This window comes from Xiphophorus hellerii, chromosome 10, assembly GCF_003331165.1.
Source record: "Xiphophorus hellerii strain 12219 chromosome 10, Xiphophorus_hellerii-4.1, whole genome shotgun sequence".
Taxonomy (NCBI): domain Eukaryota; kingdom Metazoa; phylum Chordata; class Actinopteri; order Cyprinodontiformes; family Poeciliidae; genus Xiphophorus; species Xiphophorus hellerii.
In genome coordinates, this window is record NC_045681.1 from 15,363,382 (window position 1) to 15,388,064 (window position 24,683).

Genomic DNA, 24,683 nt, shown 5'->3' on the forward strand with positions numbered 1-24,683 from the left:
TTTTTTTTTTTTGTCATGGCACTCAACGAGGGTTTTATATGATATAAAACTTCATAGTTTTGTGGGCCGTTTTATTAAAGGAGTGTAAACTTGAGCTTCGCAGATATAAAATCCATTACAGCATTTTTTCATACAGGCACTGTGTATTTTACTATAAATTCACAGTTAAATATTGCTCTGCCTCCACCACCCAGGTGCTTTAACAAATCCTGCACAGATCGCGCTGCCCCGTCTGGATCTCCCGGTTCTCCTTCGGGGGGCTTCAGAGGTCGGTGGCCCCGCTCCTCAGAGTCTTTTATAGGGCCGGGGGACTGTCCTGGGGGAGCTGTGTTCGACGTGAGAGAAGCCAGGCCTCTGGAGCAGCGGGATGCGCGTGGAGACGATGAGGAGGCTCGGCAGGTCTGCAGAGTGGTTGGACGAGTGCAGACCCTTCTTGGCGTTTATGACGGGGACCTTTCCTCTGGACTGTGAGGCGTCCATGGTTCTGTTAACTGAAAAGAGGAGGAGGACAATGAAAGGAGCGCCAAACAAAGGCTTCCAAGACCGCGTCTCGACCGATTCACGCAGTTTATCATTTATTTGTTTATGTATTCACGCGGTTATGAACAAGCATCGATGGAGTCGACGTTAAGGATTCAATTTTATTCCACTTTTTTCCTCCCTCCAAGACGTTTTTGATCTTAGGAGTCATTAAAAAGCCATTTCTGTTGTTGTTGTTGGTTTTTTTTTCAAACAACAGAAAAGAGAGAACGCGTATATACTTCATCAGCTGCTCTTGGTCTGAAGCACGTGGATCTGATGTGCCGTGTCGGGACTGGACTCTACCTTGACAGGGTCCCGGGTGGGTGCCGGAGGTCCGGCGCCCTTCTCCCATCCTGTGGAAGCTCTCCATGTCTAGTTGCAGGCAGGTGCGCTCGTTCAGGCTCCTCTGTTTTCGATGTGGGACAAAAGCAAATACTTTTGAGTCATCATGCGTCACTGAGACTGGCGCAACAAAACAATCAGGAATGTCCTTTGAATTATGTCACAAGATTATTTGCAGCTCTGCAAATAATTTGTGTACGGCTTGAGCGTCCATGATGTGCGCACTTGACGCCGTCGTTTTGATTTTCCACAGATGTTCTCTTTAATCACAGAGCTGCAGGGCTGGTTGTTCAATTCTCTGCCATGTTTTCAGATCAAGACATCAAACTTCAAAATGAGGAATGAATATTTGAATGTTGTTAGCTTATTTGATTCGGGTTGTTCTTTGTCATGAACACTGAAAAATGCTCTCTTTGTTCATATATATATATATATATATATATAAAAGGATATATATATTCTTTTTTAACACTTTTTGTCAAGTGACACATTATTTATAACTAACTTATTTGTAATTGCAGTTATTTTTGGAAGGGACCAGGTTACAGGCATTAAACTGGGGACAATCAGAAAAAAATGTTTCCTAAAATATATTTTTTAAATGAAATTGTATAAAAAGGCAGATTTATCATTATAATAGGAATATCTATTAAGGATTGGCTTTATTTAAAAACTATCAGATTGATTCCTGATTGCCGCTTGCTTGAATTTTCCTGCATGTTTGTCATATTACCACCACAAACCTGTACTATATTTTAATAGAAATGTATTTTTTTTGTGCCTAAATTAAATTGATAAGAAAATAACATATTTTTATAATATATGTTTTTTTAAGTAAAAATCTTATTTGTATGTATCTTTATGTTTCTCTCTGAGTTAACACTTTGATGAACCACCTTTTGTTCCCATTACTTTATACAATTATAGAGTGACTTTTTCTTTTTCTTTTTTTTACCAATTCTTCTTTGAGAAAGAAGCTTAATCAGCTTGACTTTGACTGGGCCATTTTAAAATTTGATCTAAATCCTTCTGCTGTAGCTCTGGCTGCATTATTCTGCTGGAAGGCGAACCTCTGCCTCCGTCTGCAATCTTTTCCAGCTTCTGGAAGGTTTTCTTCCAGAATCGTCCCGTATTCAGCTCTATCAATCTTACCTGATCTGTTTCCATGCCTCTGCCGAATAACGCTGCCATGATGCTGCCGTCGCCATGTTTTAAATATGACGTGCCGTGTGATTTTTCTGCCACAAATAGTTTCAGTTTATGGGGACGACCATGTCTTGGTAGGGTTGCGGTTGTATCACTCTTTTTCTGAAGAGTCTTCGTATATTTTATCACCTAAACCTGCTTTAAACTCATCCGCAGCATCTTCAGTTTGGTTCCTTCATCTTCATGATGCTGTTTGTTCACTAATGTTCTCAAGCAAACCTCAGAGGCCTTCACAGAACGGTTGGGATTATACTCTGGATTCAATTAAACACAGATTAACTCTATTTTAAGTGTCTCTTAAAGGTGACTGTTTGTACTTTAAAGCACAAATTAATTGTGTCTTTAAAATGATAAAGTCATCTTTTCAATATTGCAATCCCCTCCTGTTGTAGAAGCGTATTTCCTGCACAGGGAAAGCCGAACAATGCTACCACACTGTGTGCTTAAGCTCTCTGGAGAGAAGAGTTTGAAATTAAATTGTATCTTTATAAAAAATAAAACAAAATAAAAAAAAATTGGATCACTTTGTGTTTGGTCTGTCACATAAAATCCCATTAGAATAAATTGCAGGTTGTGGTGGTAACGTGACAAAATGAGAAAAGAAAATGTGTGAATTCTTTCAGAAGGTGTGGTGTAACTTACCTGATATCTCTGTTTATCAGAGTAGTGTGTTGGGACGTTTATCTGCAACACAAGGGAACAGCTTAATAAATGAGAGGATGAATATTTTTACATCAACAGTTTTGTCTGTTCCTGGATCTGAACTCACGTCTCTCCTCTGATGCTGACTCTGACAACCAATGTCTGTGGAATAATGGTAGAGGCCCCCTCCCTCTGCCCGGCTCTGCAGCAGCTCATGGACCTTGTCCACCACCCCCAGGCCCTCCACTAGTTTTTGTCTCTGGAGCAGGGACTCGTGCCGCTCCTGCTCCTCCTCCTCGTCCACCTCATCTTGGAGGTCTGCAGCTTCTAAACCCACAAAAGCTCCAGAAATATCGGACTGCAGAGACACAGAAAGGCGTGATTTAATTTTGTTTTTATTGTCTCGGCCTACGTTTGTAATATATTTGCATTTGGTCTCACTTAGAAACATTGATCCGCCTGATTGTCCTAAAGTGACAGTAAAAAAAAAAATACTTCAATATAAAATAAGAGTCATCCAATAAAAAATATATATATATATATCTGCAAAACATTTAGCTTCTGCGATTTAAATCTGGTAAGTGAGCATCAACTGTGTGAGGGGTCAGCCAGGAGAGCAGCCATTCATCTCAGGATGCAGGCTCTGTGGAGCCCCCCAGTGGCCGCATGTGGACACTGCACCTGAGGGCCAACGTCGGGCAGATCCGAAGGCAGCAGGTCACGGGGAGGCTGCGTTGACGCTTGCCGGGGTTTGCTCCTCTCCCCTGCCGTCTCCCCCTGCGTTTCTCTCCTTCTGTTCACCTTCAGGTGGCGCTCATTCTCCTCCTGCTTCAACCGCAGCTCCTGCAGCTGCAGCCTGGAAACACAGACGCAACATCACGCCTCCACCGAAACATTACCCATTTATTTCATCTAAACGAGGAGAGAGATTCAGTTTCAGACTTGAGGTCCTTGGCTATGCAGGTGCATCTTGAGAAATCAAAAATACATAATAAACATCACCCAAAAAAGTTTGCTTATTAATTTTTTTTTTTTTTCCAAAAGGTTAAAATTCACATACGGACGAATATATTTCAAGCGATTATTTTTTGTAAATTTAACACTTATGGTACAAAGACTAAATTAAGTTTTTGTTCGTAAATTTGAATATTAGATTTCTGTAATAAAATGAATTTCAATACAGAAATGTCGGTATTTCAGTTTGGCATGTGGGCGATCAGCCTGAGGTTCTGCTGGGTGTTCGGGAAGCCCAGATTTGTTTTGTGTGAACCTTCAGCTCGTCTGGGTTGCTGCTTTCCTTGTGATAAAGCTGAGCGGACCAACACCAGCAGACGAAAACCAAATCCTTTTGTAATAAAAATCATTTTTATTGTCCTGACCCGAGGTTCTTCTTTTCTGAGAAACTGAATTTTCACAAAATACTTTTACAAATCCGCCATTTTCACAGGGCATGTAGTTTTAACAAGGGCAACATATGTCAGGATTTTAATTTAACAATTTTGAATCACAATTTTGAATTCACATAGCAGAGCATCATCAGTGAGAGGATATCCAGCTAATGATTCCATTTAAATTGCTGAAAATCACATCACAGACGATGTACTGGAGCAGGTTTAATTCCTCCATTCTGTTCAGTGGGTGGTTGTTACAAAGACATGGATACAAGTTTTAATTCTTCTCTCATTTTCCTTCTACGAGTTATATCTTCAGTTTCTTGAGAAGATAATTGAGCGAGGGTTAAACTCCTTCATTTACCAGAATTTAGGTTTCAGCTAAACCCAAATTCCATCCAGTGGCTCTTTAAGGACAAATAAATAAATCTGTTTGCAATATATGTGAAATTAAAGGTGTAAATGTTTATCATGGGCCCATTTTCATACATGAAGAACAGCTGGCATTTTACTTGAGGTTCTACATTCACTGCACATATATATATTTTACTTTAAGCAGATTTAGTTTTCCTCTTTTCTCTCCTGACCTCCTGACCTCTCTAATTCAGGATTCGTCAGAAGCAGTACACCCTCACGCTGCCCACGCTTTCTTTCTGCCCACGCTGCAGTTACCTGGCACACTCCTCTCTGGCCTTGGACGCAGCCGTTTCCTGGAAGAGCGAGCTGCTGTGTTTGAAGTACTTGTCGTATTTCTCGCCCCCGTCTCTGGGGTAGATCCGTTTAAAGCCCCCCAGGTGTTTGGCCTCGTACTCCTCCATCTGTTCCACCGTGGCTGCCTGGCTCTGTCGCAGCTCCTCTGACCTGGCGGCCGAGCACAAATGAGCGCAGTAACACACACACCCGCACCCTGCGTGTCCACTGCAAGCCTACGATAACGTGTGCGTGTGTGTGTGTGTGTGCGACCGTGGAGGGAAACTCCACGCCTCATTTCCTCACCTGGCCTCTCTGGAGCGGTTTTGCTGCAGCCTGTCCTTCACCCTGCGTCTCTCCTCCAGGATGATCTTGCGTCGGTCGCAGGCGCTCAGGTTGATGAGAACCAGAGTGTCGTACAGGAGCGCGTCCTTCACCTCTCGATCCAGCGGAGAGTCCGTGGTGAAACTGGGCGAGTGATTAACCTGGACGGAGACGGACACACTGAATGTTTTACTACGTCAAACAAAATTATGGAGAAACATTTTCACTTCATGTTTTACCTACAAATTGCTTGAAAATCAAAAAGAAAGTAACAGGATTGGGTTTAGAGTAGGGCTGAATGAGATGAATTGATTATTAAAATAATCAGCAACTAATTTAGTAATCGATTAATCGTGAACTGGAGAATACAGGCTCAAAAAAAATGGCAGTCTGCTGAAAGAGCAACATGGTTAAAGCAGTAATTAAGCCAAAACTGTGCTTAATACATATAGATATACATTTTGAATTTAAGATTAAAAAAACTTTCACTGTAAGTATGTTCTACCCAGAACTCCTCAATGGCATAGTTTTAGCTTCACCCAGTTCAGATTCTGTAAAACAAACAAAATATATATTAAGGACTTTTTGCTGTCCAATAATAAATTGGTTAATCCATAAAAATAAAAAAATTTCAACAGATCAGCCTGCTCAGACAACACTTCTGCTGACTTAACATTAATCTTGATGTTATAAACTTTTTATAAAGTTTTGCATTCATGAGTTTTTCTCGCTGACATTATTGTGTGATGAATGGAAAACCGAATTTGATGTTTTGAACAAAAGTCACCACATTTTGTCTTTGTTACCAGCTTCCTTGTGCTTACCTTCCTTCATTTAAATTCTTTCAGATATTTTCCAAGTGTAAATCAATATAACTATCGTGAGCTACAAATCCGAGGATAATTAAATAGCAGAAGTCGTACAAATCACACGTGTCCTTCAGGTTATTTTGAGCCTAAGCGGACAGAAAGCCATTTGAAGAGTTTTCTATCTGTCTTAAAAGCGGGTGAGCTTGAGTTCTGACAATCTGAGCACATAGGGTTCTCTGAATGATTTGCAGATTCCACATCAAAACCGGGTTTCCGCCACCTCTCACCTCCAGCAGCCAGGGTTTGAGCCGGTGGTCCAGCAGCACGTCGAAGCCGAGGATCTCGAAACAGGCACTGCTGGAGATGTGGTTGGGAAAACACGTGTTGTAGTTGTGCTTCAGGATGGGGTGAGCAGATATCAGTGTCTTAATGATGATGTCCTCGATGTCGTTCCACATCTTCTCTGTGTTGTAGTTTAAGTGCTCGAGGTGCTTGTTGAGGCTGGACAGCTTTCTGATTGGCAGGAATCAGAACAACGCTCCGTAAACACACAGACATGCCTTCGTCAGCACAGCACCTTCTTGGCACCTCTTTACCGTTTGCTGCCACAGTTTTCATCGCGGACAAAGTCCTCACTGTTCTTGTTGATGGAGTAGTTTGTGAGATGCATGCATACATCTTCCTGAGGTGGCAGAGTAGAGTTCAGTTTCACACATGGAGGAAGGCGCTCTGGCCAGACTAAACCTGCGATAACAAGAGTTCTGACCTCCAACAGAAAGACTCTAATCAGTCTGCACACACTGCATCTACCTGTATATATTTCTAAGCCTTTACTTGTAAACAATGTTGTTTTCATTTGACCTTGACTTCACTTCATTTGGAAATATTTCTAGGCTAGTTACCCTTGGAAAACGAGGAGCATTGACATCACATTTCACGCTTCTTACCACGTTGCTTTGCATGGGCTCGTTGTACTTCCTGGTGCAAAAGCGAGCCAAACCTTCCTTAAACATGAAAATCCTGAACGGGTCGCACGACGTCACCAGCACATAGACCCTCAGGTCAAACTTGAATCGGTCAATTATGAATGGCTGGAGGAGAAACAGAGGCCAGGATTAGGGCTGAAACGATTAATCGGATTAATTGTGATAAATGGATGATTGAAACAATCGTCAACTGATTTAGGAATCAATTAATTGTTAACTGGAGAATGCAAACTCAGAAAAAGGGGATTTGGTGAAGGAGCAACACACTCAGAGCAGTCCAGTTGTTAAGAGGTTAATCTTAATAATAATCAGGAAAACAACCCTACATTGTTTTGATGTGAAGTCAAGCAGAAAGTCCTAAATGCTTCACATGCTGATGTTAGAAGTATGTTTTAGCTACAGATGCATCGCTTGCTACAAATCATCAAGCATTCACTAAAAGAACAGAATGTTATTGCATTTTATATAATAAAATGTTTTCTTATTTTCAAAAGGATTGTATTTTTAATATTGTATAAAAAAATAAATAAATGAAAAATCTGTAGAACAATTTTATTTTCTGATTAATTGCTTAATAATCAGAAAAATCAATACCGTAGAGCTGTAGTCACATCCACAAACAACAATGTATCTTTTTCAGGCAGAAAATACAATGTAGTGCACGACTGTGAAGTGGAAGGAAAACGTTACATATTTTTCCAAAGATTTTATAAATAAAAATCTGAAATATGGGGTTTGCATTTGAACATCCACCTGGGTCTCAAGTCTCAAATGAAGGTTCATCTTCTAGCAGAACAACAGCCCTAAAAATACAACTAAATCTGCAGTGCAGTGATTCAAATCAAAGCATATCAATGTATTATGTCAAAGTCCAGACATATATTCAGCGGGAAAATCTGTGTTTATAAATGTTCCCCATGTTATCTGATTGAGCTTAAGTTGCTTTGCAAAGATAAATGGGCAAATATTTCAGTCTGTAGCTGTGTAAAGCTGGTAGAGACACACTGTAATATTTACAATTGTACTTGCAGTAAAATTCAAATAAAAGGGCACAAATTTATTTTGTAAAAAAAAAAAAGTGTCACTTTCTTCCACTTCACTGTTCTGCACTACATTATCAATACCATAAAATTCCAATTAAATACGTTGGCGTTTGCAGTTGAGACGTAGGAAAACGTAAAAAAAAAAAAAAAAAAAAAAGGATAAGAGGCATGAATACTTTTGCGAGGCTGTTCACAAAAGCCTCACCTTGGAGATGTAAACCTGGCAGATCATGTGCTCTCCAGGTTGTATGTCTTTACTGGACTTAGTGATGAAGATGCCTTTACCTTGGCACCCGGTATCTGGCTTACAGATGTAAGTCTTGTGTTTTTTGGCTCTGATGTAGGCTTGGAAGTCACTGTAGCTGTGAAGCCAGATCGGACAATTAGAGACACATTCGAGGTGTGTTTTTATGCAGCGTGACGGTGAAACAAAAGGAAAACTTACTCTGCGGGGAGGCACCATGTTCTGGGGAAGATATTATAGTCTTTAGGGAAAAGCTTCAGCATGCGGTTCAAGTTCCTCGCCAAAAAGTCTTTGCGGCAGATCTCACTCATCCCTGGGAAATGGTTTATTTTCTGCAAAGACAAGCGCGTTTACACAGCATGAAAGGACCACCTCCACTAATATAACACATTTTATACGTATGATTATGGCCGCATTTAATTCAACTTCAAGAGGAGAACTGGCTGCAATTTGTCTCAACCTGTTAAACAGCCTGGATAAGCATATCACAGTAGATTGCAAATTAAAAGCCTGACCTGAGAGAAATGCTGGGAGCTGCCGATCCTCTCCATGAAGAAGAGGCTCTATTACAACAGAGGAGCCCCATTTCTAATTCACTTCTCTCCGGCACAAATGGAATTACACGGTTAATTTGTAAAGCTGAACTCAGCTGCCGCGGTTTGTCCTGATGTTGGCGGTAATGAGGTGCTTAGTGAAGACCGCCTGACTTAAATACCTGGTAACGCTTCATGTCCCTAACACGGTCCAGAGACACGGAGAAGTCAGTCCAAACCAGAACCCAGTCTTCATCTTCTCCCGTCTCCTTGAGGCCGTATCTGCGGGCCGCTCGCCGCACTGAGGGACAGCAAACGTTTAATTACTAAAAAGATATTCTAAATGTTTCAATGATGAGACAATTCCCCGAAAAACTTTGCCAAAAGGTGAAAATAAGAATAAAAAACATTATTAGATTGGGCTGAAATGATTATGTAACTATAACTTTTTGAAAGATCAATTTGTTTTTATTTGACCAGACAAAGCACAAACTCAAAATATTAGGGTTTTGTTTTCAATCTGTATATTTTCATTTGGACTGAGGTCAGGGTTTCTTGTTTGTTTCTATGGGTGTTGGTTTTTTGTTTTTTTTTTCCATTTAAAAATCAATATAAAATATCAAGGAGGTTGTTTGTAAACATTTGAGCTTGTTTTTATATCTTCAACCATGTGTGGATCAGAGAAAATTGGCAATAAATTAAAACAGGTGCAACCGGTTATTATTTTTTTAAATTGATTGAAGTGTTGTATAATTACCTAACCTGGAAAAAAGAACAACTCAAACATATCCTTAAAGGTCCAGATGATGCATAGGTGGAGAACTAAGGGTGCAAGCCAGGGCCAACAATGAATTTTTTCTTAAAAATAGTCACTGCACTAACATCTAAAGTGCTTGTGCAGAATAAGTGGTAGTAACTTGTAATGAGTTGGGCTTCCTTCAATCTTGATACTGTCTACAGCAGAGAATTTGGGATGCCTCAAATGTAATAATGATGTTTTTGTAGACTTTGACACTGCAAGAGACGCTTGAAGAATGAGATAAAAATCCACCTGAAAATCTAACTTGATTTAAGCAGACAAATGCAAGGCATTTAAAAAAAAAATAAAAAATCAAACGTACCGCTTTCATATTTGCAGCTGGAGAGGTTGATAGCCAATCATCTGAAAGAGAAGAGAGACAAAGAGAAGGACAGACGCCTGCTTTGCGGTGTCGCCGTCTTGTCAGAAAATGCCTCAGCAGTTCACTTCCTGCAGGGACACGTACGTTTGGAAGTTAAATCCAACAAGATCAACAGGGAGAAAAATACCTCCTCTTGTATTTCCTTCTCTTCTTGGTGGTGGGTGGCGGCCGGAAGGGGATGTAGGTCTCTGTTTGGCTTTCACCTTCTTCCTCCTCCTCTCCCAGCTCGTATTTGGGTGCATCGTTGTTTGTATCTGGGCCGTCCAGAGGTAGTCCCATCCTGTGTCGGAGCAAATTGAGGGGGAAATGCTATTTGATTTTGGCGCAATCGCCAAAAACAATACGACTGTGCAGACGTACAATGAAAGCGATAGTTTGCAAAAGTATTCATGCCTGAACCGTTCCACATTTTGTTACATTACAACAATAAATGTCATTGTATTACACTGCTAATTTTAATGTGACAGAGCTGCTAAAACTAACCTGAGCTGCCACTATTTATCATTTTACGACTATTTCATTAGACAGTTATGCACAACTTAGCGTCTCACATAAACCCCCCCAAAAAATTCAAATGAAGTTTCAAGTCATAACAAACAAAATGTGGAAAAGTACTAAGTGGGTGGATACTTCTACAGCACACGGTGCTGAAATATGGCTCTATTGTCCAGCGCTCATTTACATGGTTCTTTTTTTTTTAAAGCTGCCTGCTGAAGCCCCTGACACCGAAACTCAATCAAACAGAACGCAGAACATGCTGTAGGAGAGCGAATGGAGTCAAGTTTCTGTTTCCACTCATCTCATCAGATGAGTGCCACGGCTGTCAGCATGTAGTCACACACTGGCGTTTAAAAGGTGTCGCAGCAGAGCAACTAGTAACACAACAACCATGACGAGAAATAATCCAAACTCTGATTAAATCTTATAAAATCCACTCTGCATATCACAAATCTGGCCTTTATGGAGGAAAGCCGTCGTTCAGAGGAAGTCCATCAACGGTATCCTCGCTTTTTCATTTTTCAACCACTGTTGTGCCGTGAACACGAGTCCCACCGGCAGCCAAGCGATTCTTCAATATGATGCTGCCGTCTGTCACAACAACGCTTGACATTCAGATTTAAGTAGTAATTTGCTGCATTCACTCAGATTTGAACTTGAATCACTTTTGTAAAAAAATAAAAATACTTTTAGAAGTACTTTTACTGAGCTGTACATTTTACTTTTACTTGACTAATTTTATCATGAAGTATCGCTTCTCAAGATTCAGTAAAATTTCTGGATCCTCCACCCACTGTCAGTGACTTTTGTTAATGTTTAATAGGTTCTATATTGAAAGAAACTGATTTGGAAAAATTTATATTCTGCCTGATTTTGCTCTAATCATGTCATTTATTTAAATTACTTTCATATTTGGTCCTTAATCTAATCATGTGATGATCCATGTGACGCTGGAATTTTTAAACATTAAGCGATTGATGATGTGAGAAGCCTGTTTACCAAATACTTTTTTAATATAATTTCATGGACTGTGACTTTTTACTTTTACTTGAGTAAAAATATGCTGAAGGAGCCAGAGCCAGGAGGAGGGATTTAGTGCTGTCAATCACTCTCATGTATGCACAACTCACATCCTCCCCCCCATTGCTCTCTGCTACGCTACAGTTGGTTCACCATGAATGTTCAGGCAAGTTAGTATGGCCACAGATGATGTCGGATAAATAGTTTTCCTGTAACGGTAAGTTGTGTTGGCATATTGAGCAGCACGTACAGGAGCATGACAGACAGCGCTAAGACCTTCCTCCTGGCTCTGATTGGTTGTTTTAGACCGGGAGCGGTGCAAGGAGGAGATGGAGGAGCTTGATTTTTTCACATACGATCTGTCTCATACCATACTGTCACAACATGGTGACAGTATTAGCAAATATAGAAAAAACATATTTTTGTCAAGGTTACTGCAGGTTTAAGCTAATATATGCAAAAGACAGCGCAACACACATAGTCAAGATCCACTTCCCAGAACATAAGAAAGTCCTAATATAAGAAACAAGCAAAGCTCCACTTGCTCGTCTCAATCTGTCCTCTGATCTGAACACAGCAGGAGCCGTGCACCCCCGTGTCCGATCTGGTGTCTTACAGGCAGGGTTTGAGGTGAATTTTACTCAGTTAACTCCTGGTAATCATTGTGACAGAAACCTGGGGTTGCTGGTGGTGTCGAGGGGGGACATCCCAGGTACACAGTGGGAGGCTGCGGTGCCAGGTAACGGTATTCTGATCCAGTGATCTGGATAATCCTGGCCTTCAACTGTGAGTGTTGCACTCGGCTGAGACGCCCCACTGACCTCAGCCCAGATTCAGTTACGGCCCAAGACTCTCCCTCAGTGTGCGGCGAGAACAGGTGCATGAACAACACCTCTGGTTTGTCGGACGAGCCGTCCTCACGAAACAATCAAAGTTTCCGGTTAATGTGACGCATTCAGATTTTACTCTAAACGTTTCGTTCACAAGAATATCTGGGTTAGTGATGAGTCTTTAAAAAAAAAAAAAGTTAAAGGAGAGTTTAGAAAATCAAAGAAAAAATATTTAATAATAGAAAAATAAAAGTGAAATATGTCTGTGTACATTTGGTAAGTATCAAGATAACTTTCCCTTGAATTGCTGCAATAAATCACGGTTGGGTTTTGTGGGATTGATCAACATAAAGCAGTGCAAAATATTCTTATAAAGAGCAAAGAAAGTTTTTCAATTAATTAATATGTTAAAAACAGATTTGTAATTTAATCTCGGTATAAATACAGCTACATATAAATAAAGTGACAGAGACCTAACTCTGTGGTAAAAGATGTTCTCCGTCCAATCTGACTGAGATGGAGTTATTCTGTGACAAAGAAAGGGGAAAGATTTCAGTATCTGGATGTGCAAAGCTGGCAGAGAGGTAACCATCCTCCTATGCATTTCTCCATTTGACCTAAATACAAACGCCCCACTTCAGATTTGTACTTGGAAGGAAAATTGAGAACAGTGTATCATTTTCCTTCAACCTCCCAGTTACGCTCTACTTAAAAATCCCGATAAAACCCGTTGAAATTTGTGGCTGCAACATGCGGCAAACTGATTTTAAAAGACATACAAACAGTAGAAAAACATGGATTACTAAAATAACAGCTGTCTGTGCTGTTTGTGTTTTTATGCCCCTGTTTAATGTTTAATGTACTTCAACCAGCAACAGTTGGGGCTCCAAGCCTGTGTCACTGTTATTTTCTACTACCTCAAAACAGGAAGTGGGTTTCAGAGCCTCACAGAGAGACTCGAGCATTAGCGTTCAGCTTTAGCTTCAGCTCCTGTACGCTCTCAGACAACTTCTTTAAAGAGAACAGCGTTACTCACCCGTAGTGTTGCTCCTACATTGATGAGGAAATTGGTGTTGGAAGACGCTGCAGCCGTTTGTCTCCACGCCTGCTTTCCGACGGCTTCAGGAGCTTCTCAAAGTGCCACCACGCTCCACAGCAAACAAATCAGTGAAGAACCTCATCCCACCTTCACACACCACCTGAAACTAATGCCCTGCAGAAAACAGAAAAGATTCATTGTTATCATAACGGTGGTTCAGCTCAGACCAACTTAAAGGCTGGAGAAGAAGTGGATCTGGTAACCGGTTAGAGAAACCCGATACGTCTTGACATGATGGAAGAGAAAACGAGCAGGGGACCTTGACGTGGCGGGGGGGTAAGAAGAGAGGGATAATCCCTGATGCTTGTTCACTGAAACAGGAGAGGCGCCTTTCAGCGCCGCGTGTTGTTCAATTTAAATCTGTGCTGAAAAGCTCGGCGGCGCTGTGAGTGAGCAGTGTTGGCTGGGCTAAAATAAAGCCGGGCTCTCCATTAACGACGTTAAAAATGGAGCAAGGCAAGAGGGGGAAAAATGTTAATCGGAAGACGTGGAGAGGAAAGAAGCAAACAGAGGGTAGGTATCAGTCAAACTAAAGAGGGACGGCGAGGAGGAAGAGGTGACAAGGAGGCCCTGATACAACTCTTTAATTCTGTAACTAATTAAGGATTAATTAATCATCCACTGATATCCTACACACGTCTACGACATGCTCCGTTATGAGACGTTCAAGGTTAGCTACTAAGCTTTCAGCATGGATATTAGTTGAAATGAATGACGTTGTGTGTCTAAAGGCAATTAATTTGTGAATCTGCATGTTTGACATTGAATTAGGTCAGAAGGTCATTTGTTGTAATCTAGGCTAGGGACACAATAAGCCATTAAATTGATCCATATTTTATAAGACAAAAATAATCCTCATTTGGAGTAACGTTACTAAGACATGTTATAAAGCATGGTGAGGGCTCCTTGTCTGTGAGTTATTGCATCAATGCGGGGTATTAAAGGATTATGGGTCCATTACAGGTCAGTAGTGTTCCATAAAGACAGTTGCCAAAAGCAGATTATGTTGAAAACATCTGGATTATAAATTACAATCTCAATGTCATCACTGCCACACCTGCCACCGGCAGGATCTACTTTGATTTTAGACAGACTTTTCTCAACCATATAGATTTTATCGCCTCTAAGCGCTGCTGTTCCTTCATGTCACTGCGTATTAAAACAGGAGACCAGACCTTTGCGTTATGGTTCTGAAGATAAGAAACTTATCAGACAGGTTGGCGGCTGGGGCTCATGGAAAGCACAGGAGATGAAAGTAAGGGCGAAAAAAAAGAGAGAGAGTTTTGGGAGCATTCTTTGGCACCAGCTGCTTAAATGATGCTAGTTTGTTTGGAGGTGAGGAATAATATTTGAAGTGGTTAATGCCTGAAAAATACTATCAGAGGTAGAAGATGGGAAGAAGTGGTTTGGTAATAAAATAAAATAAAGAGTGGAATATTACAATGGCTTCAATGTTCCCTAAGTTCATCTCTTTGCTTGGAGAAAACTTGGAACTGTTGTTTTCCACAGGTCCACGTATCAAAATCTAATAAAACAGTTGAAGGTTTTGGAGTGGCCTAGTCAAAGTCAAGACCTACAGTATATCTGATGGAGATGGAGGCTGCTCATGCTCCTTTATATATTACCAATGGCTGTTGTTGCTGCCTGAGTGGTACAAGCAGTTGTCAGGTTTAGGGGCAGATTACTTTTTCCCCATAGGCTAATTGGAAGAAGAATGAGTTGAGTCAGACAGATTTTTAAAAATAAAATGCTCACTGTTGCCTTTCACCCATTTCTTAGCCTTCAGCTCTCTCTGCTTCTCACACAGACTCGCTTCCTTCTTTAAAGTCATTCTGGGACACTTTTGTCTCCTTATGATTGTTTGTTCCTCTCTAATTTATTTACTCTATTTGGAGCTGATTTGTGTCCTTCTAAAGCCATTGAAACATTATTGCGTTTTTTGTCTTCAAATCATATGTTTGTCACTTTACATGTATTTTTTTATACCTACTGCCTCTCTTTATGGTTATATATGAATTATTTATGTTTTATTTGTAGCTTTTGTTGATTCTGGCACCTTGTGGCTTATTTATGGAACCATCTTATTTACTAGATTTTCATAACTCTTTGTCTTTCATAAGATACAGGTTAGCTTAGCCTTCCTTCTCCATTTTATTGAACAGACTTTTGTTTCTTTTTTCTGTGCCAGGTCTCTATCCTCACACTTATTTCATCTCCCTTTTACAGCAGTTTTGTCTGTACTTGTGCTTCTTTTTCATGCAATTAAAGATAGTTAACTTCATGGGGTTTTGTGTGCATCACCCTCTTCTTTTAGAGACTTTTGAAAAGCATATGAATCCCTAGAACATTTTCAAATTTTCTTCTGGTTAGAACAGTAATTTTCAATTCCTATTTAGATTTTACTTAACAGACCCACACAAAGTAACACACATTTGTGACATGGAAGGAAAGTTGATTATGGATATTATATTTCTTTTACAAATAAAAATGTGAACACTTTTGTGTGTATTTGCATTCCAATAGGTCCCTCTTCAGTGTTGTCTTACTGTAAGGTAATCCTCCATCTCACTCTCAAGTCTTCTGCAGTCTCCAGCAGCCTTTTCTTATTTGCATCCACCATTATGTCAACTCTAGCTTCTACATCTCTGCTAAAGAAAGCAATTACCACAGCATAATGCTAAGGAGTGATGCAAGTTTTACTAGAGTGTCTTGTCTCCAGCCGATAGCACCCAGTTGAGGAGGAATGCCAAAAAAACTGGTTTAACACTTGACGTAAACAAAGTGGTAAATTTAATTTATATGAACGGAGGAACATAGCGCCTTTCATCAAGTCCTTGCTACAGAACTGCATTGAGCAAAGTCTTCATAACTTATAAAACATCCTAAAAGCACCCTACAGTTCACTGCGCGGCCTATATGTACGGCGCCGTTACTATGGTAACGGAATGCCGACCTCTCCCAGCTCGGGCAGCGCTGGGCTAGCTCCTATTAGCAACTGACTTTTAAACGCGTACTTTCAGAGGCCAAAAAAAAAAGAAAGAAAAAAACAGTTGGTCGAAAAAGTCACATTTACCCTCCAAAAAGCGTTTCCTCCGGTTCCCGATGTGAGCCTCTAAAAGGCGCTGCTCTCTCTGCAGCTGTTCCCACGGATGGTCGTGAAGTGCTGGCTGGACGCTGAGAGGACAGTAAAAGCTACAAATGTAAACATGAATCAACTCGACGGGGGTCAGATCCAGCCAATCGCGAGGCAGAGGTGAATCTCGTCTGTGATTGGCTGGTGGCTAACACACGTAAAGACAGAAAAAAAAAAATCAGCCAAAAAACAAAAAGGAGGGTAAAAAAAAAGAACAAAAAGGAGGGGTGTATTTTAGATGTCTTAAAGGATTTTGAACTTTAAATTGCCATTTTAGACAGATATTCTTATTTGTGGAGGAAATTACTAAAAGTGTTGAACCTTATAATTTTTCTTTCTCTGGATAATCTCAAGAGAAAAACGTATGTTTCTGCCTACGAGTCATCTATTTCTTTTTTATGTATTTTTCCTCAGCAGATATTAATCTGCTTGGATTATTTGGCACATTTAATTAGTTATTTAAGATTTTATTTTATTTTTTACTTTTTGCCTTGTAGAAGTAGTTGTTTTTGAATGTATGACAAAATGTTATTTTGACACATACTTTTTGTTTGTAGACAAAGACTGTATTGCAACAGGTAATGCTGGCTAAAACAAAAAAAAGAGAGAAATGTGATCGTTTGTAAAATACAATAAAATTTAATAATAGCATAAACAATCTCAGAGAGGCAAACATGAAACACTGCAGAGACACTGTCTCTCCATTTTGTGATAATTCTTATTTTAAAATGAAATGTCATAGCTGTCATAAATGTAGTTGCTGGATAGCTGCATTCTTGGAAGTGTCTTCTTTTGCATTATTTTAGGAAATAGTGGCTAAACGTTGGAATAATGAAATATTTTCAGTTATAAGCCTGCCATCAAGGCAATTATTTCTTCACATTTTCGTTTTTAGAACCATCACCACTATTATTCAAATAAGTATAACATTCTCGTAGCACAGCAATGGATATATGTGTTTTCACAATTGTTTACATGTCTTTGAACGTTTTGTCATTGTTTCATGATGCAGCCACAAACTTCAGTTTATTTCATTGGTAATCTGTACGATATACCACCACAAAAACTAAATTGTGAAGGGAAAGGAAATGATACTTGTGTTTATGTTTACCTTTTAATTTAATTTGTAATCAGCCACTATTTGGAGAAGCACCTTTCTCTGCATTTAGAGCCACAAGCTTTTCTGTGTGGCCTTGTGTTTCTACCAGCTTTGCTCATCAAAAGACTGGAATCTTTAGCAGGTTTTTTTTTTATTATTTCAGTATGGTGATACTGAAATCACCACACTGTATCCAATTCAGATCCAATTCTGCAACAAAGAGGAGTTTGGCTCCACCTAGCGTGTTTGAATAACGCAGTCGTGGGCTGATGTATTCGTAACAATCTGAAATAAAGGGATCGGGTCTTGTTACAATCGTAAATAAGGAATATAAATGTGCTAAGTGTAGAGTTGGGCGACCATTTACAGAGTTGTATCTGTTTACAGCATGTTGTTTGTTTTTGTTTCAGCTAGAATTTTTTTTTCTAAAGTCCCACCCCCCCATTCCCTCTGCATTTTTTAAAGCCAAGAAGCTGCAACGGTCTACAATATCAATGTGGATATTTATAGTTCATTGTAAAATACCATTTTAAAATAACATAAATAGTTTTTATGTTAGGTTGAATAACATCTTCGATTTTGTTCTTTTGACGTGCGCAGTGTGTCTTTTTTTTTTTCTTTTTTTTTTTTTTTTTACATGCCGTGGCAGTACAAAGGTCCGAGGTGTACGTGAACACCTCAGTCGCTGCCTCTGTGAGAAACAGACGGGAAATCTCAGGGCTGCGTCAACTGACAACAAATGTAAGTTTTATGACTTTATCTTAAAGTTTTCTTATAACTCACTGGGTTGTTTTGAACGAACTAACGCTTACAACATTTTTTTGTTTGTTTTTTTGCCGGTTTTAACATGTGTTTACGGTACACTCTGAAATACTATTTTGGTTTCGGTTTTAAGAAGTTTTGTTCTGTCGTTTTTATATAATCCTTTTAGCGACATTAAACGTAATTAAAAATGACTTGAGCACATTAATGACTTGGGCACTTTCGGTTGTTTATGTTTGTTGTAAAGTGATTCGTTAATCCTAAAGATATGAGTAAGCAGTTTTGTAACAACCGAAAGCAAAATTCTAAATGCGCACGAAGGCGTATAAACAATGCCAGGAAGAATGTAGGCTGGCAACACAAGGGAGCTGCTTTCTGACGTTAAACGAGCCGATCTGTGCTCACTGTTTACTGCAATCAAGCTTATGGGATGTCGTGTGTTTCGTTGTAAGACGGTAGGTCAGTATGGAGACCTTCCCAGAGGCAGCAGCAGCAGCGACTGATGCCCCGGCTTGCACCTTCTCTCAGGTGGTCTTCATCGATATCCCGTACTCATACCCGCCTTCCAGCCCCATCACCTGCCGCTTCACTCTCAATGCTGCCTTCCAGCCAAATCCCAGGGACTGGGTGGGCATCTTCAAGGTGGACTACCTCACTTACTTTTTGTTTACAGTCATAATAAATTAGAGCTACTAGCCAGATTTTTCTCCTTTTTAAATCAAACTCACGTAAGATGTAGATTATTACTTTTATAACAACTTGTCGTGGTCAGTTTTTCTAGTTAGTGTGCCATTTTGTCCCAAGTGTACCTTTGTATTAAGTAGGTCTCCATACACACAGCTCTGTGAGGATGAGGAGGCCTCAGTGACCTTTGCCCCATGTCTTCCCCCTCTCTCAACCCACTTTCCTGTCTGACACCTGTGAAATAAAGGCCACTAGAGTTGACAAAACCTTTAAAAAAAATCAGTCAACGTTGCTCATCCTCCATGTTTAGCCATGCTACACTTTAGCCTGTTGTGATGTCATCAACCCAAAAACACAGAAAGAAGAATATTTTTTTTCCCCTTAAGGTGTTTTGTAAAATCCTGAAGTGAAAATTCATACTTTGTCAATATACTGTGTTTTATTGCTAGTGGGGAAAAAAATGCCTGCCACTGGATAGTATCTTAAATGAGTGTTTTTCTGTTTGTTTTGTGTTTTTGACCAGGTGGGGTGGAGCTCAACAAAGGATTATCACACATTTGTGTGGGTGGATGCAGTCCATGATGCTCAACAGACAGAGATGAGACAAGCTGTGTTTAAAGGTAAGTTTCACTTTCTCTGCATGGCGAAAGACCTTGTTTCCTGTTTGTCATGTACACTCCTCGTTGTGCGTCACGTCTACACTTTGTGAGCAAAAATAACCTTGAAATCTGACTTTGCAAATAACTGTAGCATGAAGACGAATCCTGTTTAATCCTGTTTTACATCCAGTGGATTTTCATCTGGGAGGGATTTACTTTAAACACGGAGTTCATAAGACGGTGAAAAATGTCAAATATTTTGAATTTACTAATAAAGTAGCAATTGCAATGCTCGGATATTTTTTTTGTTAACATGTCCCAAATAATTTTGGTAAAATGGGGAGGATTTAGCTCCGACTCCCCTAAAATTTTCTGAGTAAAACTAGAATGACAGGTGTGTTTTTTTTTTGTTTTATTAATTGATGTGCTGCATTTGGCACCTTTGCCTAAAAAAAGTATCGTAGCTTGGAAAACTATGCTGCAATTCTGCAACCAAATGGAGCAGTGGTATCTGCAGCAAAGAAAAAAAAATTCACTTTTTAAATTTGTGAAATTTATGCCCATGCCAGTTCCTCTTTAAGGAAAAATGCAATAGAGTTGGGTTTATGGCCCAGTCTTCCAACTAGAAGACAACCAAATGAAGCTACGGCGCAGCACCATTTGCATGCAGAACTCCTGTTGGGGTTGTGATAAACGGTTGAACAACTCAATATTTTGTGTTCTATAGTTGGTAATTGGAGATTTTTCTAATAAAAAAAAAATAGTTAGGAAAATCTGTTAAAACTCTTATCTACAGCGGTTTTCTTAGCACATATTGTCTGAGACGTCTGATCAATGTTGATGTTCAGCCGTCTGTTTATTTAAAATTTGTTGCTAATTTTTAAAGTGTTTTTAACATTTTTACTGACTAAAAATGTACATATTCATACAAATATGCATAAAAGTAACAAGGTTACAATCTAGCATAAAAGTTCATCCAGTTTGCTCCTTCACTTTCCTACCAGAGTACTACCTGCCTAAAGACGAGATCGAGTACTACCAGTTCTGCTACATTGACAACAGCGGGCAGGTCCGAGGAGCCAGCACTCCTTTCTGTTTCAGAAATCCATCAGAACAAAACACAGAGAGCATCGCAGATGATGACCTGCTGGTTATCACGACTCAGGTATCCCATGCAAACATGTACATAGATTTAGTTATGTAAACCTAGCTCATGTAACTGCTGGAAATAACCAAAACTGGACAGCACACTTAAAAAAATCATTTTAGTTTTCCTACTTAATTCTCAGGGAACTGAAGTGACTTTCCCTACAGTTGCGATAAGAGCAAATCAAACTTTCCAAATGCTAAGAGACAATCTGCAATAAACTAAATTGAAGGTGAAGGTTCTGCATTCACACTGCCGTTTGGTCATTTCCATAAAGTTGTACTGCCTGGGATTTATGTAAATAAACATTATTATAAGGAAGTGAGCATATATATGTCACCTATGGTGCTTGTAGTTCCCATTTTGTTGTATTTTATTAATCTTTTAAAGTGGTCTTCAGGTTTTCCGAAGCTCTTTCAAATTTTTTTTGTTAACAATGTGGATAAAGAGCCAATTTAACACTTATAAAACAGACATTCCTCGTGATACATGACTGTTATATCCGCTTTACATCTTTATAATTGGACTTCAACATAATTGGTGATTTAAATTTCGGCTTGTTGATTTCGGCAACTTGTATTTAACCACAGGAGCAAGTTGAACAGAGTCAACGTGAGAAAGCTGAGCTGCAGAAGCAGCTGGATCTGATGAGAGCAGAAAACGAAACCTTAAAAAGGGCTTTGCTGAAGGATCAGAAGGATATCAGCAGCTCCAGGGTAAACCCGTCAGGGTTCCTTTGCTCATTGTCCAACACAGAGGGTCATTAAACTTTAAAGTGAACTTTGATAAGTTGACGGAGCGTGTTTGATTTGTTCAGGAGCAGAACGACCAGACAGAGGCAGAAATGGCTAAACTGATCAAAGAAATGGATCAGGTGAAAGAGCACAACGAAAAACTCAAGAACACACTGCAGCTGCAGATGCAGGAGAACGACCGCTTAAAGGTTTGTCATCAGTTCGTGGTGAAACTTAAGCTGAATTGTCGGGATGAAAAGCTAAATTTGATGCTGGTGCTACTTGCTAGGAGGAGATGGTGATTGAAATGACCAAGCGGATGGAAATCCAGAAACAAAACTCCACAGAGCAGGAAAAACTGAGCTCTTTGTCATCTAGAAGTAATGAGGTAACATGGTTTCACTTTCTCATTAAACTGGAACGTATGGCAGCCTCTTCCTATGCTCATTCGTATCCATATTATTTCTTAAGGAGAAATATGATCGAGCAGTGATGAAGATCAATCAGATGAAAGAGGAGCACGAGGAGCTGAAAGGGAAGCTGGATGCACAAAGTGATGAGATTGCCAAGTAATGTTTGTACTTTCTGTTTTTTCTTCTGGAAAAAAAAAGTTTTTCTTTTAAATGTCAGTGGACATTTTATATTCTGCCCCCTTTACTCTGTTAATCCAAAAAAAATTGCATTTCAACCAACTGCCTTTAGGATATAACTTGACTTAATAATTTAATCTTAGTATAAAATATAACTGTTCTGTGAATTATCGTTATTATTGATAGCTGCCCATATCAGCTGCAATAAGAACAATATGAATATTAGCATCCCCATATTGAAAACCTTGTTAGCTGTGTAACCAAACTGATTTGCTGACATATAAGATTGGCAAACCTATTCATACTTTTCCATAAAACTCTGTTTTGTGTGATTTCAGGCTGAATTCTAAACTCAGAGAAGCAGACCGGGAGTTGTCAAACATATTTGACCGCTTTCAGCTTCTGCAGGTAGACCTACAGTTCTTCTTTTTTCAGAAGTGCACAGTTTTAGCCTTATTAAGGGTTTAAAATGCGCCTTAGGCGAGGCTAACAGGAGGTCACCGAAACATCCATTAATCGTCGTAAAATGTGTGCTTTCTCATTACCAGGTTGACCTTCAGAGCACCACCAAAGAGAAGGATCGGATCTTTCTAGAACTGCAAAAGCTGCAAAGCGTCAAAGGCAACATGGACGAAGTGAGAAGGGAGAACCAGGAATTGAGCAGGAGGCTTTCACAGCAAGATTCACTGCAAAGGGCTCCACAGGACGACCTCACGGTACTTTTTTTTTTTTAAAACAAGGAACTGAATCCCTCTTCAAAATACCGCTGAACAGATTTCAGGTAAATGTGATGAGGCTTAATCAAGCGTCCTCTTCAGGCGCAGTGTCAGACTCTTTCCAAGCAGCTGCAGGATGCGCAGGCGAAGCTGCTGGCCGAGAGAGAGGAGAAGAGGGCCGTCGCCAGGCAATGTGAGTTTGCAGAAAACGAGCTGCGGGACGTCAAGGAGCAGCTAACAAGTTTGGCCCAAAATTGTGAGATGGAGCAACGCCAAAGCAGCAAATTTGAGGTAAATCTAGGTTAATTTCAGTTTGCATTTCTTGCATTTCAAAGAAAAAGATGCTATTTACCTTTAGCAATCTGAAAAGGGAATTATTTTTGCACAAATTTCATCACACATTTAGAGAAGCAACAATATCTGAATCTGTCTTAGATTAGAGTTAGTTTCTAGAGTAGTAAATTAGTTCCATCTTGGCTTCTTTTTGTAGTTTTTATTTAATTAAGTCATTAAGAACTAGACCTTGGTGTGGCTGATAATAAAATTAAACCCTCACTACATAAATCATCAGTTCTCACTGAATTTAAGTCTGAAGTATAATTATATAAATTGAGACTAAAATGCATCTTAAGGGGATACATTTTCTGAGTAAGAAATTAAATATTCAGAGTATTTTCTAATATAACTAAAGTGTTATTTTAATCAAAAGTTTATTAACCTCAAAAGAGATTATAAAATGGATTTATGGTTTTGTGTCTGATTTTGTCATTGATTGCTTTTTTTGTATTAAATGAACTGAAGAGCCACTGACAGAATAATGTTCATGATGTTTTTCTCTTGTATAATGATGGTCATTCTTATTCTGTATATTCTCAGATGCAGGTCAGGGAGTTGAATGCAATGCTGGCAGATAAGGACATCGCCATTGAAGATAAGGAACAGGAGATCAGGCTGATCAAACAAGAGAGAGATGAGCTCAGCAGAGAAGTCCAGGTACATGTAGAAAAAAATCTGCACCAAATCCAAATCTCCTACATGATTTCAGAAATCTGAACCATCTTCATTCTCTCAGGTTCTCCAAGGTGACATTGAGAGGCTTCGCTCACATTACGCAAACATCACCTCACCTGTGGCTGAAGAGATGCCCTACTTGCAGCCAGACCCCATCGTAGCAGGCAGCGACGCTCCTGCCATCCAGGACCAGCAGGACATCCTGGGTCAGCCGGAGCACATATACAACACCATAGGTGAGGAACGGACGCGTGGTCAGGCAGAACCAGGGGTGGTCGTCTGTTGTTCTAAAAGCTTACTCAAATCACAAAACAAGTATTTATTTGAAAAGATTTCCAGATGTTTTTTTCAGATTACAGTCTGATGGGGGGCCTTTTTGTTTTGTTTTTTTCAGAAATAGTTTACGTGTCATAATGTTCAGTCCTTTAACAAAAAGATATTGTTACATTTCTGGTTATTGACCTGCTGGTTTTAATTTGGTACAGTTCTTATTTCTTATTAGGAGCTTTTAAATAACAAAAAATAAAATACTTCTAATATGCTTTCCAGAAAAATGTAAAACATTTATGGTCAACTAAAGCAAAGTCACAAGGCCGTCTCTCTGCATTACTGAAAATCCTGCAACTCAAACACAAATGATCTGCTATTTTGCACATCTCAAAATTTAGACAAACTTAACTATACATTCACTTTCTACCTGTGAGCTAAATCCCACGATTTCACCTGCTCCTCTCATCTCCATGAACCGCGGTGGCGCCACCATGATGTAGTGTAGACCAATGTAGTTGGTCAGTGCAGCGGTTCAGGTTTGAACTTTGTCCTTTTATTGCATCCTGGAGGCCTCTTGT

General features: G+C 39.7%; 2 protein-coding genes and 1 long non-coding RNA gene across 4 annotated transcripts in view; 2 read left to right on the plus strand and 1 right to left on the minus strand.

Annotated features, from left to right (window-relative positions):
- ttll6 (tubulin tyrosine ligase-like family, member 6) lies at positions 1-16,590 on the minus strand. Of its 2 annotated transcripts, XM_032573877.1 has the most exons (17): positions 16,434-16,590; positions 13,298-13,474; positions 10,041-10,193; positions 9,854-9,891; positions 8,915-9,033; positions 8,401-8,531; positions 8,161-8,317; positions 6,874-7,017; positions 6,523-6,608; positions 6,214-6,439; positions 5,100-5,278; positions 4,776-4,964; positions 3,394-3,568; positions 2,840-3,070; positions 2,713-2,754; positions 826-928; positions 1-491 (listed from the first exon to the last, which is right to left on the minus strand). In XM_032573877.1, the coding sequence occupies exons 3-17, from the start codon at positions 10,190-10,192 to the stop codon at positions 286-288; spliced, it is 2,178 nt and encodes a 725-aa protein (XP_032429768.1). In that variant the 5' UTR covers position 10,193; positions 13,298-13,474; positions 16,434-16,590; the 3' UTR covers positions 1-285. The 2 variants fall into 2 exon arrangements, with proteins under 2 accessions (XP_032429768.1, XP_032429769.1); XM_032573878.1 differs by lacking the exons at positions 13,298-13,474; positions 16,434-16,590 and having other exon boundaries at positions 9,854-9,894; positions 10,041-10,156.
- Positions 6,811-24,683, plus strand: part of LOC116726930 (uncharacterized) — a 22,671-nt gene continuing 4,798 nt past the window's right edge. The window contains exons 1-2 of the long non-coding RNA XR_004340725.1: positions 6,811-6,823; positions 7,360-7,362. This is a non-coding gene — a long non-coding RNA (uncharacterized LOC116726930). The remainder of the gene's footprint in view (positions 6,824-7,359; positions 7,363-24,683) is intronic.
- The window catches only part of calcoco2 (calcium binding and coiled-coil domain 2), a 10,455-nt gene continuing 3,975 nt past the window's right edge, over positions 18,204-24,683 (plus strand). The window contains exons 1-13 of the mRNA XM_032573879.1: positions 18,204-18,333; positions 18,807-18,996; positions 19,562-19,658; positions 20,642-20,802; positions 21,375-21,500; positions 21,602-21,727; positions 21,808-21,906; positions 21,990-22,087; positions 22,447-22,516; positions 22,657-22,824; positions 22,927-23,115; positions 23,701-23,817; positions 23,897-24,071. Coding sequence (XP_032429770.1) covers positions 18,820-18,996; positions 19,562-19,658; positions 20,642-20,802; positions 21,375-21,500; positions 21,602-21,727; positions 21,808-21,906; positions 21,990-22,087; positions 22,447-22,516; positions 22,657-22,824; positions 22,927-23,115; positions 23,701-23,817; positions 23,897-24,071 — 1,603 coding nt within the window. The 5' untranslated portion in view covers positions 18,204-18,333; positions 18,807-18,819. The remainder of the gene's footprint in view (positions 18,334-18,806; positions 18,997-19,561; positions 19,659-20,641; positions 20,803-21,374; positions 21,501-21,601; positions 21,728-21,807; positions 21,907-21,989; positions 22,088-22,446; positions 22,517-22,656; positions 22,825-22,926; positions 23,116-23,700; positions 23,818-23,896; positions 24,072-24,683) is intronic.

What these genes read in the sequence shown, in the direction of transcription:
- ttll6 (XM_032573877.1), bottom strand. Translation starts at nt 10,192, where the DNA reads ATGGGACTACCTCTGGACGGCCCAGATACAAACAACGATGCACCCAAA. An exon ending in GCCAGAGAGGAGTGTGCCAG is followed by an intron (nt 3,569 to 4,775) that starts GTAACTGCAGCG and finishes CTGTGTTTCCAG; the next exon opens with GCTGCAGCTGCAGGAGCTGC. An exon ending in TGCCCGACGTTGGCCCTCAG is followed by an intron (nt 3,071 to 3,393) that starts GTGCAGTGTCCA and finishes GTGTCTCTGCAG; the next exon opens with TCCGATATTTCTGGAGCTTT.